The sequence below is a fragment of the Hypanus sabinus genome, chromosome 2 (genome assembly GCF_030144855.1).
Source record: "Hypanus sabinus isolate sHypSab1 chromosome 2, sHypSab1.hap1, whole genome shotgun sequence".
Taxonomy (NCBI): Eukaryota; Metazoa; Chordata; class Chondrichthyes; order Myliobatiformes; family Dasyatidae; genus Hypanus; species Hypanus sabinus.
The window spans coordinates 168,306,100-168,326,779 of record NC_082707.1 but is presented as its reverse complement, the minus strand read 5'-3'; the positions used below and the strand labels follow the sequence as shown (position 1 = coordinate 168,326,779).

The 20,680-nt window shown below is 40.5% G+C and overlaps 1 protein-coding gene across 1 annotated transcript in view; it reads left to right on the top strand.

Annotated features, from left to right (window-relative positions):
- degs2 (delta(4)-desaturase, sphingolipid 2) overlaps positions 1–20,680 on the top strand; it is a 64,954-nt gene that overhangs the window by 6,291 nt on the left and 37,983 nt on the right. The window contains exon 2 of the mRNA XM_059959092.1: positions 16,316–17,058. Coding sequence (XP_059815075.1) covers positions 16,316–17,058 — 743 coding nt within the window. The remainder of the gene's footprint in view (positions 1–16,315; positions 17,059–20,680) is intronic.

Sequence of the window (20,680 nt, the reverse complement as noted above, 5' to 3'; positions counted from 1 at the left end):
TATGTACAAAGCATGTAAATGGCATATGTTTTCATGTACCGTGTAATATGTAAGCACCTCGCTTAAAGTAAAAACCAAACGAAGAAGGTACATGAATATTCTCAACTGATTTTCAATCAGTTTTATGTTTGGAGTTACAAAACATAACAGTGGTGACAAGGAAATTATAAATAAACCCAAGATGACTACCTACCTGTTCAAGCACAACACATGTTCTTTGGAAGGGAAGACACAGGACTGGGTATCCTTGAAATCTACAATGTGAAAACTAACAATAGACAAGCAATTGGCTTACACTACAAGTGAATGACAAAGTAATTAAAATGCAATTGGACACCAGCTCTGCTGTTCCAGTCACTCTACAAAATGGATTTGAACAGCATTTCAAAGATACTGAACTGAAACCTGCAGATACCCAACTAAGAACTCTCACTGGAGAACAGATCACTCCTGTGGGAATGACAGTGAAATACAACAACCAATGAGGCACAGTGGACTTGTATGTGGTAAAACAGAACATTCTGGTGCTATGATTGGCTGAGACAACTACAACTTGATTGGTGACTCAACTACTATTTGCATGCCACAGCCCCTGTCAAAGTGTGAATGGAAAATGAATTAAGAAAGGTACTGGATTATGCCACAGCAGTGTTCAGGGAGATAGCACTAGAAAATTCACATATCAAGGGTAAAATAGTGTTAAATGGAAATGCCACACCAAAGTTTTACAAGGCCCATTTGGTTCCTTATACCATCTGTGATAAAGTAGCCAGTGAACTAGGTTGCATGGAAACTGAAAGAATGCTTTTCAAAGTTGAATGAAGCCCATGGACTATGTAATTATTCCCAGTAACAAAGAAGTTGTTTTCTTTCAGGATCTGTGGTGACTTTAAGGTCACTATCAGCCTAGTACTGAAAGTAGATCAATACCCTCTACCCAGGATAGAGGATATCTTTGCAAACCTTTCTGCAGGAAAACACTTCAACAACCTGGACTTAGCTGAGGCCTGTCTATAGATGCAGATGAAAGAAGCGTCCAAAGTTTTTCTCACTGCTCAACACTCAACAAAGAGTTTCATCACCATAATAGACTTGTTCTTGTAGTAGCATCTGCACCTGCACTCTGGCAGAAAGCTATGGATCAGGTCTACGAGGCTGTCCAGGCACTCAGTGTGACCTGGTTGACATCATTGTTACCAATGAGGATGACGTGGAACATTTCCAAAATCTTAAGATGGTGTTAAAAAGATTAGAAGTTTATGGGCCCAGAGCACAATGGGACAAGTGAGAATTCTTTAATCCAAGCATCACTTGCTGTGATAACAATTTTGATGTACAAGAATTGCATAAGCGTGCTGAGAAAATTCAAGCAGTGGTTGGATGCCCCAAGGCCATGATGTGTCATAATTGTGGTTCTTTTTAAGATTTGTCAATTACTATAACAGGTTTCTGCCAAAACTGGCTACTGTGCTCCACTCCTTAAATGCATTACTAGAGATTGAGAATGAATAGCAATGGACAAAGCAGTGTGAGGTGGCTTTTTACGCTTGTGTGCTGCTGTTATTTCCCAAGTGTTAATGACATCCACTGACAGTCAGTAGGTGGCTGCCCTCCAGTGATTCCCTAAACAGTTCATGTAACTTGAGTAACCATTGAAAACTATTTCTGACAATACCTGCATGAATAAAATTAATTTGGTCCAATGAATTATAAAAGGCCTTTAATAAAAAAAAACCAGTAACATGTGGCTGGTGAGCAAATCCAGATCAATAAAAACATTAATTTTTAAATTATTTAGTTTGTATATTATTATAACGAGAGCAATACTGCTCTCATTTTAATTATGTGCAAATTAAATAACTTATAAAAAGTAATAGTTGTAGCAAGTATTGAACAAATAATTGACCCTTTAGTAATAATTATCAATAATAGAGAACAGTTATTTAAACACAACAGTAAAATTGACTTTACAGATATCACCAAATTTTACAGTTATTGTTGCCGTTAACTCTGAATTAGGATGTATAATCTCATAAAGTTGGCTTGCTGTACCTCCAAGTGCATCAAGCAACTATCTGCTTACAGGAACTCAGAATGGATTCCACCGAAGTCACTCAGCTCCTAAACATGGACGGAGGTGCCTAATGTCTGAGGCAAAGTGAGATTAACTACCCTTTATATCAGGCAGTACTTGATTGAGTTTGGCATCCAGGAGCCCTGGCTAACTTGGAGTCAATGGGAATTGTGAGGGTGAGGCCCTCCACTAGTTGGAATTGTACTTGGTACAAATGCGAATGGTTGCAGTACCGGAACGTCAATCACCTCAGCTGCAGGACATCTCTACAGCAGTTCCTCAGCAGTGTCCTAGGCCCTAGCTTCTGCAGTTGCTTAGCAATGACCTTCCATCAGTTGTAGGTTTAGGACTGGGAATGTTTGGGCAATATCCAGGTCTGGGCTGATAGGTGGAAAATAACATATGTGCCAGGCAACAACGATGTCTAACAAAATAAAATTCAGCATATAATGTCATTTCTGTCACTGAATACCCAACTTTATAGTGTTGGGGGTTACAGTTGACCAGAAACTGATCTGAAGTAGCCATATACACAATGTGGCTTAGGAGCAGGTCAGAGCTTGGGAGTCTCCTAATTCCCAATTGCTGTTTGCTGTCTACAGGGCTGTCAGGCGTGTGATGGAATACTCTTCACTTGCCTAGACATGTGCACCTTTAACAACACTCAAGAAGCTTGACACCATACAGGATATAGTATCAAACTTTATAGGAACCCTATCCATAACTATTCAGTCATTCCAACACCAAAACACAGCAGCAGCAGCTTGTACAATCTACAGAATTGCACAGGGAAACAAAAGTGGAGAGGGTAAGTAGCTTTAAATTCCTTGGCATTAATATACCAGAGGGTCTGTCCAAGGACCAGCACATTAGTGACATCACAGGGCAATGCCTCTCCCTTAGAAGTTTGTGTAGATTTGGCATGTGATCATCATGGCCTGGTACAGAAACAAGCATGCCCAGGGGCGGTTAAGGCTACAGAAAGTGGTAGATATAGTCCAGTCTATCAAAGGCAAAGTGCTCCCGACCATTGAATACATGTATATGGAGCACTGATACAGGAAAGCTGCATCCATCATCAAAAGAACTCTATCCTGGCCATGCTCTATTCTTGCTACTACCATCAGGCAGCAGGCACAGAATCCTTGGGTCCCACACCACCAGGCACAAGGTCCTGAACCACCGCGGGTAACCTCTTTCTGACACCTTCATGGGCTCTTTACAACTCGTGTTCTCAGTAATATTTTTATATGCAGTTTGGCTTTTGCACAGTGGCTATTTGTTGGCCTTTGTTTATGTATAGTTCATAAAATTCCTGTGTATTTTTCCTGTAAATGTCTGCAAGGAAATGAATCTCAAGGTAGAATATGGTAACATATATATACTCCGATAATAAATTTACTTTGAGCTTTGAACTCTGAGGATGTGCTGCAGCGACTCATCAGAACATACAGTGCTGAATGGTTGTCTTCTGTGGTATATACTATAATTGATTCTAATTTTTAGATGAATATTAACTGTTCAACTAAAGATTAGAGGACTAGAATATAAACACAAGGATGGAAAAGAGGACTAGGTTATAAAAGAAAGGATGTAATGTTGAGACTTCATAAAGCACTAATGAAGCCTCACCTGGACTACTGTAAGCAGTTTTGAGCCCTTATCTTTGAAAGGATGTGCTGAAATTGGGGAGGGGTCAAAGGACATTCACAGAATTGATTTCAGGATTGAATGATTCCAGGATATGAAGAGTGTTTGATGGCTTTGGGCCTGTATTCACTAGAAATTCAGAAGAATGATGAGTGACCTCATTGAAACCTATCAAATGATGAAAGGCCTTGATAGAGTGGATGTTTCCTATAGTTGCAGAGTCTAAGACTAGAGGATACAGCCTCAGAATAGAGGGGCATCCTTTTAGAACAGAAATGAGGAGGAATTTCTTTAGCCAGACAGCAGTGAATCTGTGGAATTCGTTGCCACAGGCAGCTGTGGAGGCCAAGTCTTTATTTAAGGCAGAGGACGATAGATTCTTGATTGGTCAGGGCATGAAGGGATATGGGGAGAAGGCAGGAGATTGAGGCTGAGAGGAAAATTGGATCAGCCATGATGAAATGGCAAGGCAGACTCAATTGGCCAAATGGTCTAATTCTGCTCCTGTATTTTATGGTCTTACTAATACTGTACAGTACAGCTTGAAGATTGGAAAATGGGTAGGTTTGAATCTCACTCCAAAGCAACACAAAAATCAAGGGTTCAAAGATGCTCTCTTTCAAGCCAATTATTAAACTGAAGCCTTTGATTGCCTTTTCAAGTAGATATAAAGTATGCTATTGGGTACAAAAGTTACTATATAAATACAAGTCTTTATTTTAGTTGGAATTGAACTAGATAGAAGTAGAGAACAGGAATGACGACCTGCAACCTGTTCTAGTAGTGCATTAATCAACAAATTGACATTAGTCAGACACTAATCAGTAATGCACACAATGCTTTACTGTACAGCAAGGGCAAAATTAAAGAACAGAGCAGAGGAAGTGCTGGTCTCTTGTTCTATTCTAACCATATACCAATTACCTCACGGAAACAGGCCATCTCGGCCCTTCTAGTCCATGCTGACGCTTACACTCACCTAGTCCCACTGGCCCGCACTCAGCCCATAACCCTCCATTCCTTTCCTGTCCATATACCTATCCAATTTTACTTTAAATGACAATACAGAACCTGCCTCTACCACTTCTACTGGAAGCTCATTCCACACAGCTACCACTCTCTGAGTAAAGAAATTCCCCCTCATGTTACCCTTAAACTTTTGACCCCTAACTCTCAAATCATGTCCTCTTGTTTGAATCTCCCCTACTCTCAATGGAAAAAGCCTATCCACGTCAACGCGATCTATCCCCCTCATTATTTTAAATACCTCTATCAAGTCCCCCCCTCCACCTTCTACGCTCCAAAGAATAAAGACCTAACTTGTTCAACCTTTCCCTGTAACTTAGGTGCTGAAACCCAGGTAACATTCTAGTAAATATTCTCTGTACTCTCTCTATTTTGTTGATATCTTTCCTATAATTCGGTGACCAGAACTGTACACAATACTCCAAATTCGGCCTTACCAATGCCTTGTATAATTTTAACATTCCATCCCAACTCCTATACTCAATGCTCTGATTTATAAAGACCAGCATACCAAAAGCTTTCTTCACCACCCTATCCACATGAGATTCCACCTTCAGGGAACTATGCACCATTATTCCTAGATCACTCTGTTCTACTGCATTCCTCAATGCCCTACCATTTACCATGTATGTCCTATTTTGATTAGTCCTACCAAAATGTAGCACCTCACACTTATCAGCATTAAACTCCATCTGCCATCATTTAGCCCACTCTTCTAACTGGCCTAAATCTCTCTGCAAGCTTTGAAAACCTACTTCATTATCCATAATGCCTCCTACCTTAGTATCATCTGCATACTTACTAATCCAATTTACCATCCCATCATCCAGATCATTAATGTATATGACAAACAACATTGGACCCAATACAGACCATTAGTCACCAGCCTCCAACCTGACAAACAGTTATCCATCACTACTCTCTGGCATCTCCCATCCAGCCACTGTTGAATCCATTTTACTACTGCAATATTAATACCTAACGATTGAACCTTCCTAACTAACCTTCTGTGCGGAACCTTGTCAGAGGCCTTACTGAAGTCCATATAGACAACATCCACTGCTTTACACTCATCAACTTTCCTCGTAACCTCTTCAAAGAATTCAATAAGATTTGTCAAACATGACCTTCCACGCACAAATCCATGCTGACTATTCCTAATCAGACCATGTCTATCCAGATAATTATATATACCATCTCTAAGAATACTTTCCATTAATTTACCCACCACTGTCATCAAACTGACAGGCCTATAATTGCTAGGTTTACTCTTAGACCCTTTTTAAACAATGGAACCACATGAGCAATACGCCAGTCCTCCGGCACCATCCCCGTTTCTAATGACATTTGAAATATTCCTGTCAGAGCCCCTGCTATTTCTACACCAACTTCCCTCAAGGTCTGAGGGAATATTCTGTCAGGACCCAGAGACTTATCCACTTTTATATTCCTAAAAGCGCCAGCACTTCCTCCTCTTTAATTGTCATAGTTTCCATAACTTCCCTACTTGTTTCCCTTACCTTACACAATTCAATATCCTTCTCCTTAGTGAATACCGAAGAAAAGAAATTGTTCAAAATCTCCCCCATCTCCTTCGGCTCCACACATAGCTGTCCACTCTGATTCTCTAAGTGGCCAATTTTATCCCTCGCTATCCTTTTGCTATTAATATAACTGTAGAAACCCTTTGGATTTATTTTCACCTTACTTGCCAAAGCAACCTCATATCTTCTTTTAGCTTTTCTAATTTCTTTCTTAAGATTCTTTTTACATTCTTTATATTCCTTGAGCACCTCATTTACTCCATGCTGCCTATATTTATTGTAGATCTCCCTCTTTTTCCGAACCAAGTTTCCAATATCCCTTGAAAACCATGGCACTCTCAAACTTTTAACCAAATGTTCATCTTAACTAAATGTTTTTTGACCAAATGTTCTGTATGGTACTTAGCACTGTAAGTTTCGAGAATCATTTAAGCACTAGAGGTAGAGATGGGCTGTTTATAGGTTATGGGGGTCCCTCTCCCCTTTTCTTTCTTCCATGGGCTTCTGTCTCTTTCACCAATCAACTTCCCAGCTCTTTACTTTATCTTTCCCCCTCCAGGTTTCACTTGACACCTTGTGTTAATCTTTTCCCTCCCCCCACCTTTTAAATCTACTCCCTAGCTTTCTTTCTCCAGCCACACTGAAGGTTTTGACCCAAAACATCATCTGTACTCTTTTCCTAGATGCTGCTTGGCCTGCTGAGTTCCTCCAGCATTTTGTGTGTGTTGGTCAAACACATCTTGACTTTACTTGAACTAGTTACCCCAGAAGTTGGGTTAATGCAAGGTCTTTATGCTAATAGTTTGAGAAAAAAATCAAGCAATTGAGCTTCCCATTCACTATTGTGTTCTGAAATCAGGGAGTAGTGAATGGGAATGTGACATACAGGAACTAAGCTTGCAGGGAAAGTAGGCAACAGCAACAAAGAACATCTCATCTATGATGTAAAGGGGATATTAAGAGCATGTTTAAGTGATGAACTAGCACTACTGGCCATGGGGCTTTTGTCAGCAAGGGTCAAGCACATGTCTCTTTCACACTAAGTAACTAACTAAAACAAATACTGGAATTTGATGACAGCTAGATAGGAGGAAAGAAGATGTCTTTTCCTGAAAGAATTACCTGTCACAATATTAAATGAAACAATTCAACTCCCTGGGTTCATGCTGACCCCCAGATAAGCAATCCATCAGCTCCATTCTCCCTGCAGTTCTGTAACTTTCCTCAGTTGTGCCTAACCAGTTAAGCTACTGTAGTCACTTAACCTACCGACTTTGGGATATGATAGAAGACAAGAGCACCCAGCAGAAAGGCTGGGAAAATGTGCAAACTCTACACAGGCCTTATCCAGGGTTGGTATCGAGCATGAGTCAATAGTTGTAACTGTTACAGCATGGTGTCATCTGCAAAGTCAACCAAGAGGTTATAAAGTAAATTTATATAGTAACAAGTAGGTCAGAAATTTAGATCAGAATAATATGTTCAAGAGTGAAGAACATTCAGTTGTGGGCATTCAAGTCCAGACGGTCATTTTAAGTGGCTTGGGTATTTTTGAATACCCAGCAAGACAGAGAAAATGTGCATAATCTGTTCAAACATAATGAGAATGTTGGTTCATGAAACTACAGATAACAACTGTATCATCACTCGAATCTGGGATGTTGGCCTTCATTAGCAGGGACAGGAATATGAGTATGGAAGCTGCAGTACAACTTTTGCTGAGGCTTTAGCTACAGTACTGTGTTCATTCCTTGTCACCACAGTATAGGAAGGACATAATTGCACAGGAGAGGGAGCAGAGGAGGTTCACTAGAATGTTGCCAGGTATGGAGTGCTTCAGTTATGAGGAGAAACTAGAAAGTCAGCGTTTGTTGAGCTTGGTGTGGAGGGGTCTGAATGGAGGACTACAAAATTATGAGAGATGTAGATATGGTGGATTGTGAGAAACTTTCCCCGTAACAGTTGTTTAAAATGTTATAGTTAGGTGTTAGTGATTAGAGTAGTTCTGGGAGTGGGAGGGGGGGGTAGAATTTTCACCCAGTGGGTGATTGCAATCTGAAAGGCACTATCCTTAAAATGACGCAGGCAGGTATTCATAATATCTCAATAAGCACTTGAAGTGTCTGGCCTAAGGGGTCTTTTTCCATGCTCTATGTCTCTAATATACAGATAAGTGTCAGGGAACTGATGCAGGCTGCCGTGGTGAGGTGATTTCAATTGAGTGTTGTGCAGATGATGAGTTTGTAAGAGTTTACACGAAGAGCTAATTTTTTTTACACCTGCACCCAGAAAGAGGAAATGTCCAGGATAAATAAGAAGTCTCGGTTCAAGAGGATGCAATGCAAAACTGTTGAGAAACACCAAAGTAGAAATTGTGGGGATTGAGTTCATGGTGTTAACTGTGCTGTTACCCAAAATGTCACTACTGTAGTAGTTATTAAATTTTGTTTACCTGTAATAAGTTTAATGTTAGCAGTTGATATTTAGAAAACTATGAAGTAATTTTAGTTATGGAAACAATTATGACAAGGTAACCATCGAGAGCAGTGTGTAGAAAGCGTCTCTACAGTAGTGATCAGCTAGAACTGTCCAGACCTGGATTGGATACTTGAGATATTAATTATTGCTGAGTTTTCTAGTTGAGAACACTGAGGTTAAGTAATTTTAATTTGGATAATGCGCATAGGTGATTGCAATGGTTAAAGGGAAAGCATTGCAATAAATCTGGGACGTACAGTATGTTGGGCCAGCTTCCACTGTTAAGTGTTGGCCTCCTTCAATAAAGATATTTTATTGCTAGCTCTACATTTTTGTTAGTTTCCTTAGTAAACACCATCTCTTAAAATCTTGTTCTCTCCTTTTGTATCTGAATATGACTAATGGATGTCTTAAACTGGCCACCTATTTGCTTTGGTACTTATACCTTCAAAGTCAAAGGTCTTTCCCTTTTTTACCTCTATTTTCTGTCCTTTGACAAATTCCACAAAGTCAGCATCCCTATGTATGCTTTTGATTTGTGGGTCTACCTCTTATCACTATATAGCCAATTCCAAGCTCTAAAGCTGGGGTTCCCAACCTTTTTACTGAGGGGTTTATGGACCCCAAGTTGGGATCCCCTGCTGTAAAGGAACATGTTATGGACAAGTTGTATTGTCAGTCAATTTACTACTGGGAAAATGGAAGACATTTTTTTTTCGCCTATCATCAGCATAGCTCAATTACTCATTCCTCAGCCACCTGTACAGCTTAAACCACACTAGGCACAGCTGTTAGATGTTTGGCTGTGCTTTGAACCTGCTACTGAGCTTGTTTCCATTTGCTTATTTGTTGGCTTGGAGTCATCCATGATCCCAGATCCCAGAACCACCTAAGCTCACCCAAATAATGAAGAGGAGCAACCATGACTGTTTCACTAAATGAGGGTGGAGAATTTTTTTTATCAAATCTCCTGCTTCAATATCAGTACAAATTCAATGATTGCTAATTTTAATTGCTTATCTTTGTTTTAGCCAAGGAATTCAAGCATGAGATTTATTTTGTGGCCATCTTCTTTGCAGTTTGATATGGCATTGAGCCATGAAGACTTAAAAGTCCAATATGGGGCAAGTGTATTTCTCATTTATAGCTGGCCGTGCCTGTACTTTCATTAAGCAAACTATGACTGGACAGATGTAAATGGACACAGATGGAACCACTCTCTGGATAAAGAAATTCCTCCTTGTCTCCATTCAAGAAGGACACTCCTCTATACTGAGGCTGTGTCCTCTGGTCTTAGACTCTCCCACCATAGGAAACATCCGCTCCACATCCACTCTATTAAGGCCTTTCACCATTTGATAGGTTTCAATGAGGTCTCCTCTCATTTGTCTGAATTCCAGTGAATACAGGCCTAGGGCCATCAGACACTTTTCATATGACAAGCCATTCAATCCTGGAATTATATTTGTGAACCTCCTTTGAACTGTCTCCAGTCTCAGCACATCCTTTCTAAGATAAGGTGCCCAAAATTGCTCACAGTACTCCGTGAGGCCTCACCAGTGCTTTATAAAATCTCAACATTACATCCTTGCTTTTATATTTTAGTCCTCTTGAAATGAGTGCTAACATTGCATTTGCCTTCCTCACCACAAACTTAATCTGCAAATTAACATACTGTATAGAGAATCCTGCACAAGGACTCCTGTCCCTTTGCAGCTCGATTTTATGTATTTTTACTTCATTTAGAAAATAGTCAGCCCTTTCATTTCTTCTACCAAAGTGCATGACCATACATTTCTCAACACTGTATTCCATCTGCTATTTCTTTGCCCGTTCTTCTAATCTGTCTAAGTGTTTCTGTAGCCTCTCTACTTCCTCAAAACTTCCTGCCCCTCCACCCATCTTCATATCATCTGCAAACTTTGCAACAAAGCCATCATTTCCATCATCCAAATCAATGACATATAACGTAAAGAGAATCGGCCTCAACACAGACCCTGTTGGAATACCACTAGTCACTGGCAGCCAATCAGAAAAGGCTCTCTTTATTCCCACTCTTTGCCTCCTGTCAGCCAGCCACTGTTTTATCCATACTAGAATCTTTCTGTAATACCATGCTTGTCGTGAGCTCATAGCTTGTCAGGCAGCCTCATGTGTGGCACCTTGCCAAAGGCCTTCTGAAAACCCAAGTACACAACATCCACCTTATCATTTCTTCAAAGAATTCCAACAAATCTGTCAGGCAAGATTTTCATTTGAGGAAGCCATGCTGTCTATAGCCCATTTTATCATGAGCCACCAAGTACCCTGAGCCCTCATCCTTAATAATCGACTCCAACATCTTCCCAACCACTGAAGTCCAATTAACTGGCCTATAGTTTCTGATTCTCTCCCTTCTTGAAGAGTGGAGTGACATTTGCAATTTTCCTGTCTTCCGGAACCGTTCTAGAATCTAGTGATTCCTGAAATTTCATTACTAATCCACAATCTCTTCACCCTCCTTTTTCAGAATTCTGGGGTGTATACCATCCACCTTTAGACCTTTCAGTTTCCCAAGCACCTTCCCTCTAGTTATGGTAACTTAACACACTTCATGATTCCTGACACCTGGAACTTCCACCATATTACTAGTGTTTCCATTGTGAAGACTGATGCAAAATACTTTTTCAGTTCATCCACTATGTCATTGTCCCCCATTACTACCTCTCCTTCATCATTTTCCAGCAGTCCGATATCCACCCTCACCTCTCTTTTATACTTCTATATATTTGAAGAAACTTTTGGTACTGTTATGAAGGTACCACAGCTCTGAGGGGCCGAAGGAGCGGGAGCAGCCCCCTCCTTCCGGAGAATCGCAAGATCGCTATTAATTCGGGTCTCGGAAGTGAGAGACATTGCAACGGTTCTGGCCATTGTTCTTAGAGGCACCTGTGTGTCCCTACTGCGTGACAACTGCCATGGACATGGACACCTTCGGGCAATGTGGGGGTGGAGATTGCATCCCCCTACTTTGATGGACATATACAACTCGACAAGTAAAGATAAAAGTGGACTGCAGGAGGCAGTACCCTAGCGACGCACCAGAAGAACTTTCTCGCTCAACGCTCCCGGGAGAGCTGGAAGCCACTCAATGCCACGTGCGCTCCTAACCCCTTTGCCTGGGGAGCGGGTGGCTGATACTACCGAGAAGGACTTTGAACTAACAACGGGGAAACCAACGCTCCCCTGATTTTAACGGAGTGGTCATAAAGACACGGGCAAGTTTTCTTTTCGTTTTCACCGATCCCTCTAAAATATGTGAAACCCAGCGATTCCTCGAAAGACTTCTGAATGACTCTTTATATTTCCAATGGACAAAAATATTATCCCCTAGACAACAGCCGAGATTACTTCTTAATGATGATTATGACTATACCCGCGCTTTAGATTGGTGATGTGCATTATCTGAATGTTTGCATTAACCTTACTTTTATGCCCCTTTATAAATAAAAACATTTGAAAATAGTGACCTCTCTATCTTTGCTGGTAAGTTCTCCAGTTACGGGATACGTAACAGTACCCTCTGTAATATTATTGGCTAGCTTACTTCCATTATCCATCTTTACCTTCTTAATGACTTTTTAGTTTATTGCACTCTAATTTGTCCTGTAATTCGTGGAAAGGTCTTGGGATGAGTAACTTGCTCCCTCCCTCTGATCTGTTCCTGAGTGTTAATGTTAACTCCTGTTGAGTTTCTGGTCAGTAGTGTTTCTGTGACCACCCATCTAAGATGCACTTGGAGCTGATGCAGTGATGGTAATGGTATTGAATATTAAGCGTAGGTTGTTACACTTTCTTGTGTTGGAGATGGTCATTGACTGGCACCTGTCCCCTCCTACTGAATTTTGTCTTGCTGAATACAGGCATGAATGGCTTCATTTGCCAAGGAGCTTTCAATTTTATTATTGTCCTCTTTTCTGACCTTAATAAAGGATAGAAGGAAGGCCAATAATGTAGCCAAAGATGGTTAGGCCAGTGACACTGCACTGAAGAACTCTTGTAATATTATGTTGCTGCGTGGATGTTCACTACAAGATACTTAGCATTGCGAATGGAAAATACTGTACACAATCTTTCAACATCTTCTGATAAATTTGCTGGAATTCCCCCTTCATCAGCGTTGCAGGAGTTTCCTTCATCAGCAATACAAGACGATGGCTGACATTCAGCTACTCAAGAAGCGTCAGAGATAGCCTACAATCAGTGGCCTCTTTATAATGTACACCTGTACCCCTGCTCGTTAATGCAAATATCTAATCAACCAAACATATGGCAGCAACAATGAACAAAAGCACACTGACATGGTCAAGAGGTTCAGTTGTTGTTCAGACTGAGGAAGAAATGTGATCAAAGTGACTTTGACCGCAGAATGATTGTTGGTGCTAGACAGGGTGGTTTGCGTATTTCAGCAACCTGTTGATATCCAGGGATTTTCACGCACAACAGTCTCTAGAGTTTACAGGAAATGGTGCCAAAAAAAGGGAGCATTCAGTGGGCAGCAGTTCTTTGCGCAGAAATGCCCAGTTAATGAGAAAGGTCAGAGGAAAATGGTCAGATTGGTTCAAATTGACAGGAAGGCAATAGTAACTCAAATGACTGCATCTCTGAATGCACAGCACATCAAACCTTGAAGTGGGTAGACTACTTGTATAGTGATTAGCTGTATCAGATTTGTCCTGCATGTAAGTCATCAGGGTTTACAATTAGGATGTGGTCTAGCTTCATAGTTTTGTTGAATCCAATTTTTTCTTGGTGTCACGTGGAGTGAATGGATGTCCTAGGAGAAATCTTGTAAGACATCTCATCATAATCGCATTTGTTTTATTTTGGAGGGGGTGCAGCTTTTCAATCCTATTTGACTGGCCTTGTCAAAGCCACAAATGATGTGTTTCTTTCTGCCATGTGAAGCTACCTGTTCAGAGCTACACCCTTATCTATTCTATATCCCTAGAGTAGCCAACCATCCTGATGATCTTCTATCCCCGTACCTTTCCCACCAGAGTTGTGCAATAGTCCTACCTTGGTTGGTCATTAAAAACCTCAGTGACATATGGGATTGGTATCACATTGCTAATGTACACTGAGTGGCTTTTCCAATATTAATCTTGCTTTCCTTTGCATCTGTGCTCTATATGTCCAAACAATATATTTTTAACCTTTCATGGAAAACAATCCTTGTTGGCAAGACAAATATTTATTCCCATTCCTTATTGCTTTTGAGGAGGTCGTGGTCAGTTGCCATTTTTTATAATTACCACTGTCTGTGTGTTAACGGAACTCCCAAAAAGCTGTTGGAAATAACGAAGGGACGGGACTTGATGCCACAATTTCTTCTAATTGAGTAATATGAAGACAGAGGCACAGGGATACCTCTGTTTTCATACAGGGATGAAGGTTAAACAGGGTGGGGTGGGGGTAGGGTAAATCACTGCAGTAATGATTGATCTGGGGAATTTCTTATGAGCAGGGAAGCTGTAATAGATATGTCGAGACTCTGTTTTGTCCTAAAATCAATCTAGCTAATATAATAAAGTATCAGTTTGTGATGTTCCCTGTCTATGGTGCCTGATACCCAGCATAAGACGTCGATACTACTCTGAAATTATGCCATTCAAATGCAATCATTTTTTGACAATTGTTCATACACGGAAGGACAATGAAATTGAAATTTGTAACAATTTATGTGAGTGATGTGCATTGTAGTCTGTAATTTGTATATTAATTATTACTCAGTGTGTACGAGTTTTGAAAAACTGAATTTGTGGAGTTCTTCAGAATGGAAATAGGCCCACAGTCCAACTTGTTCATGCTAACCAAGATTTCCATAAAGTCATTCTAAAGCAGGGCTTCCCAGCCTGGGATCCATGGGCCCCTTGGTTCATGGTCACTTTCCATGGCAGAAAGGTTGGGCACCCCTGCTCTAAACCTTCCCTACCTGAGTATCTGTACAAATATTTTGCCTTTCTCTTGCAGCTTTTTCCATATACATAACCTTTTCCACACAGAGGCTGTTGTTTCTCAGGTCCGTATTTAAATCTTTTTCCTCTCACTTCAAATCTACTGTATGTCCTCTAGCTTTTGATACCCTTTACCTGGAGATGAAGACTGTGCATTCCCTTGTGATTTATACACCTCTAATAACGTCTCCCTTCTTCTATGCTGGAAGGAGTAAGTCTGAACTTAAGTCTTCTAAACTTTCATTGCTCTTTTAACAGCTTAATGACTTTCTTATAACCAGATAACCACAGTTGTACATAATATTCGAGATGCAACCTCACCAACATTTTGTACAATGTAACATTCCATCTCCTATAGCAATAGTGTCCCTGATAAAGGCTACATGCCAAATGCTGCCTTCAAAACTCTTTCTACCTGTGACATCACCTGTATATTAACCTGTATGTTAACTGTATATTTATACCCCTCAGTCTCACTGTTCTACAACATCCCCAGGGCCCTACTGTTCACTGTGAAAGTGGTTACTAATTAGAAATATATAAGTAAAATCACCTTATTCTAACAATGTAATGTAATAGAGGCTTCTAGTTCTAGTGTCACATTTGTTGGATTTTCTGGGTAAGCTTTGAGGGACTGTAGTGTGTGTGTGATTAAGCCTGAGCTCATGAGTTTTTTTTAGATAAATTACTAAGCAATAAAGCCATAAAATGGTTTTGGTGGCAGATGTTGAGCAGATTTCTCAGTGCAGTTCTACCAATTTCCTTTTTGTCTTGCCCATGTAAAGTTGAATTTGCGGGGACATTTTTGTTACATGTTCATTTTTAGAATCTGGCTCTCGGTGCCAACTAGTACCTTTGAGATGTGGGAGGAAGCTGCCTCACCAGAGAGAAATCCACCAGTCACAGGGAGGATGTACAACTTGCACAAACACTTGGTAAACAGGTCTCAGGAGCTGTGAGCCAGCGTCATCACCGACCTGTCCCTAATCCCCCCCCTGGAGAAGCTGGTGGTGCTGAGCTGTTACCTTGAACTGAGGAATTACAATCCACTGAAGGTCCTGTTTGTGATGAGTTTCGGATCCAGTGATGTTAAAGGACCATGGATGATAATACAAGTCAGAATTGTGTGTGATCTGGATGAAATCTGCATGTAGTGATATTCTTATGTAGAATGTTGAATCCTTGTGGGTTGGGTTAAGGAACTGCAAGGGTAAAAGGACGTTGATGGCCTGTGGGAGCACCTGTGTTGAGGATGATTGGGAGGGAGGAGCAGTTGTACATCCTGACTATCTGAAGTCTATTGGTTGGGAAGTCCAACACACAGATGCACAGTGGTCTTAAGTCATTTGGGTAAATTTATTCTCATTGAGTATATGATGTAGCTGAGTTACCTAATGTAACTGAGTGTCAAATTTTCTTTGCTTAATTTTAAGAGTGTAACTACATTAAAGACAGGAGCAGCTGTTGTTATCATATGTGTAATTACAGTGTGAGTTCTATTTTACATGCTGAACTCACTAATATTTCTTTGTAATTTTTGCCAACAGCAAAGTATCCTGAGATCAAGTCACTAATGGGACCAGACCCCAATCTGAAATGGATTGTGTTTGGAATGGTTCTTACACAGACCATTGCCTGCTACTTTGTGAAAGATTTGCCTTGGAAATGGATTATCTTCTGGGCTTATGCTTTTGGAGGTGCTGTCAATCACTCGCTAACCCTCGCCATCCATGATATTTCTCACAATGTTGCATTTGGCAATAAGCTAGCAAAATGGAATCGATTGTTTGCAATATTTGCTAATCTCCCTATTGGAATGCCTTATTCTGCATCATTCAAGAAATACCACATAGATCACCATCGATACCTGGGAGGCAATGGCTTAGATGTTGATATTCCAACCGATATTGAGGGATGGTTCTTTTGCACTCCAATTCGCAAAATCATTTGGCTTATTCTCCAACCACTTTTTTATGCACTTAGGCCTCTTTATGTTAACCCTAAACCCATCACAAGACTGGAAGTATTAAATGCTGTGGTGCAGTTTGCATATGACTTTCTCATCTACTACCTGTGGGGCTTGAAGCCTATAGTATACCTGATAGCTGGCTCATTCCTGTGCATGGGTATACATCCAATTTCCGGACATTTTATTGCTGAGCATTACATGTTCCTTAAAGGTCATGAGACCTATTCGTATTACGGGCCTCTGAACTGGGTAACCTTCAATGTCGGATACCATGTTGAACACCATGACTTCCCCAGCATTCCAGGCAGCAAGCTACCTCTGGTAAGTGCACAAGTTAAAGAAATGAGTGACAGTGAGTAAATGTAGTGCGTGAAACAGCAGGAAAAGAGCTGAAGCACTTGCCTCAATTGAGGCATTTATTGGGCTGTTGTGTTTGACTGTGACATTTGAGATTACCAGAGAAAAATATAAGTGCTTGTGTTTCTGCTGCCGTTCCTGAGTTCACTGACCTTGGCTGAAAACTGAGGGTGTGTCGTGCCAAGTTGGGAATGGTCTCATAAAAAAACTGTATAATCTGCTGGCATTCTCCGTCTGAACTTGCAGAACTGGAGACTTTCATAGATAAGTGCACCCCTTCTCTTTCAGGTGAATATGAGAAAAATATATTGATCGCTACACTTCAAAAACTGAAGGTTTGGCAATTCCAATTTAAAAAAAAAACAACTGATGTCCCATTAACAGTATATCTGCTAAATAGTTACACATTAACTAAATGGAATAGCAAAATTTCAGTCAAGCCTAGTACTGTTATAACCTGATATTCACATCATTTATAATTGCTTCATTAATGGAATAACATTATAAGACTGCATGGGTAGATCTTACAAATGAGAAGAGGAGGGTCACTTGAGTGGAGCTTTATTATAGGCTCCCAAAGAAAGAATGGGAACCTAAAGATTAGGAGTATAGAGAAATCGTTCACACTTGAGAATGGACAGGGTGGGATTTGTGAAATGAGTCTAGGAAAGTTTCCTAAGTCATTAGGAGGATGCAATACTGGACCTCCTCTTGGGGAATAAGGCAGAGCAAATAAAAGAGATGGCAGTAGGGGAGTACTTTGACTCTAGTGACTGTAATTCTATAAGTTTTAAGATTTGGAAAAGAATAGATCAGGTCCAAAGGTTAGGGTCTAAACTGGAGCAGGCTGTTTTGGGAGAATTAGACAGGATCTTGCGGAAGTCGATTGGCTGAGCCTGTTCGAAGGAAAAGGAATGAATGGCAAGTGGGAAGCTTTTAAGAGTGTGATGGCAAGCATTATGTTCCTGTTAGTGTGAAGGGTAAACCTGGCAAGTTTAGAGAACCGTGGCTGATAAGAGATGTTGGGACTCTTGTCAAGAAGGAGAAAGCATACAAAGGGTTTAGGAGGTTGAGAGGAAGCAAATCCCTTGATGACTATGAAGAACACTTTTAAGAATGAAATCTGGAGAGCAAATGGAAGGTTTGGGATTGATCTGGCATGTGAAGTTAAGCAAAATCCAGATGGGTTTGATAGCTAGATTGAAAGTGTGGATTGGGAAAGAGCAGGTCCTCTCAGAGATCAGCAGGGTTACCTATGTTGGGAGCCACAGGATATGGATGGGACTGTTAACAAATATTTCATCTCAGTGTTTACTCAGGAGAAAGTTTTGTTCCTCAAGATAAGAGCAAAACATTGGAGATATTTTGGAGGATGTTCATATTAACGGGAGGCATTTGCAATCTTACAGTGCATTAAGATGGATAAATCTCTAGTTAGTTAGGTGGAAACAAAATTAGCTTGGAGGTATAAAGTTGAGAGTGGATAAAGGTTGTTTCTGAGAATGAAGACCATATCTTATCTAATCTTTGATAGTTCAGGGGTAGAATTCTCAGCTGACATGGGAGACCTGGGTTCAATTTTTGCTTGATGCAGTAAGTTCAGAATGTATATAAATACGTAAATACCAGCATTAATTTATAATTTAACAGTGGTTTAAAGTGTGTGCAGTGACAGGATAATGGGCTAGTGGTTAATCAGATTAAATGCCTGTAGAAAGGAACTTGGGGACGGCTGAGTAGCACAGTGGTTAATGCAACACTTTACAGTCCCAGCGACCTGGGTTCAATTCCACCATTGTCTGTAAGGAGTCTGTGTGTTCTCCCCGTGACAGCGTGGGTTTCCTCCGGGTGCTACAGTTTCCTCCCACAGTCCAAAGACTGACTGGTAAGTTAATTGGTCATTGTAAAATGTCCTGTGATTAAGTGGGGGAGGGGTTACTGGGCAGTGCAGCTCGAAGACCTGGAAGGGCCTTTTCCACACTGAATCTCAATCAATCCATAAATAAACAAGTAGTGTGCCACAGGGGTTGGTGTTGGGACCCTTGGTATTTGCTATTTGTATAAATGATTTGGATGCAACTGCACAAGGTTCGATTGATAACTTTGCAGATGACACAAATTGGGAGGTGGTGTTGACATTGAAAAAGGTTATTGTAGTTTACAAGAGATCTTGTTCAGCTAGGGAAGAGGGTCAAAGAGTGGCAGATAGATTTCAATATAGATAAATATGAAATGATGCATTTAGGAAAGTCAAGCCACTGTAGGAATTATACTATGAATGGTAGGGTGCTGGGGAGTGTAATGGAACAGAGGCACCAAGTGGATGGTTCATTGAAAGTATTTTGCAGGTAGATAGAGCGATGGAAAAGCCATTTAGTACATTGGACCTCCATCATTCAGAGCATTGAGTAAAAGAGTTGGAACATTATGTTGCAATTGTATAAATTATTGATGAGTCTGCACTTGGAGTTCTGTGTACAGTTTTGGTCACCTTGTTTTCAGAAAGATGTGGGTAAACTGGAAAGGGTGCAGAAGGATGAGATAATTTGTCAGGACTAGTGTGCCTGAATAATAGAGAGAGGTTGGCCAGGCTAGATCTTTATTCCTTGAAATGTAGGAGAATGAGGGAAGAACCCAATAGAGATGTTTAAAATTAAGAAAGGTACAGTCAGGTAGATGGTACCAGTCTAGTCAACAACTAGAGAGTAGAGGTTTAGGATGAGAGAGGAAAAATTTAAGAGGCCCAAGGGGCAAAGTTTTCATGCAGATGATAGTGATTATATCGAATGACCTGCCAGAGGAAGTGGTTGAGGTAGAAGCAAAAGTATCACTTAAGCGTTTGGAGAGTTACATGGTGCCCACCAAGCTAGTCCCAGTTCCTGTTTTCAGGAAATTGGGACTAACTGTGTTGTCACCATGGTCAGCATTGACTTGTTGGGCCAAAGAGCCTGTATCTATACTGTATAGTTCTATGACTCTACATATGTATCCAACTTGCTGAATCATTGTTGAACTTGAGCATGAGAGCAAATGAACCCTGAGAGAAAAGAACGTAGCATTAATCTATATTGTATAATTATTTTTAATATCTTTCCTGCAACTTGTTTTTTTTACAAAAGTCATATGTTTAAACTGGATCCGTATCAACCTCCTCTCATTACATTTACCTGTCTACTTAACTTCCTATGTTCTTCTCCCTTTTCATGTCACTAGAAGAAAGACCCTGTCAAAATCTCAATAAATAAAAGCTTGCTGAAGATTTAGCAGAAGTCTTAACAAATCAGTTATCCTCTCTTGAAACTACTCACTTATAATTTTAAGGGGAGGGGAGAGATTATCATTTCACCCCACTCCCTACACCACCTGCCTGCCATCTCCCCAGAGAACAGAGTTGCCTATCTGATCATTGCAGCCACACAGTAATTCATGGAGATAAGCCCCCATCCCACCTTGCTTTGTAAGATCTTTAATGACAAATGCTCTGTCTTGCTCAAAGCAAGTTTTGTTTCTTTCATGACTTTAAAAAGACAAATAAACATGCTAACATTTTGTAAATGTCCACCTATTTCTATTGTGTTATTGCTTT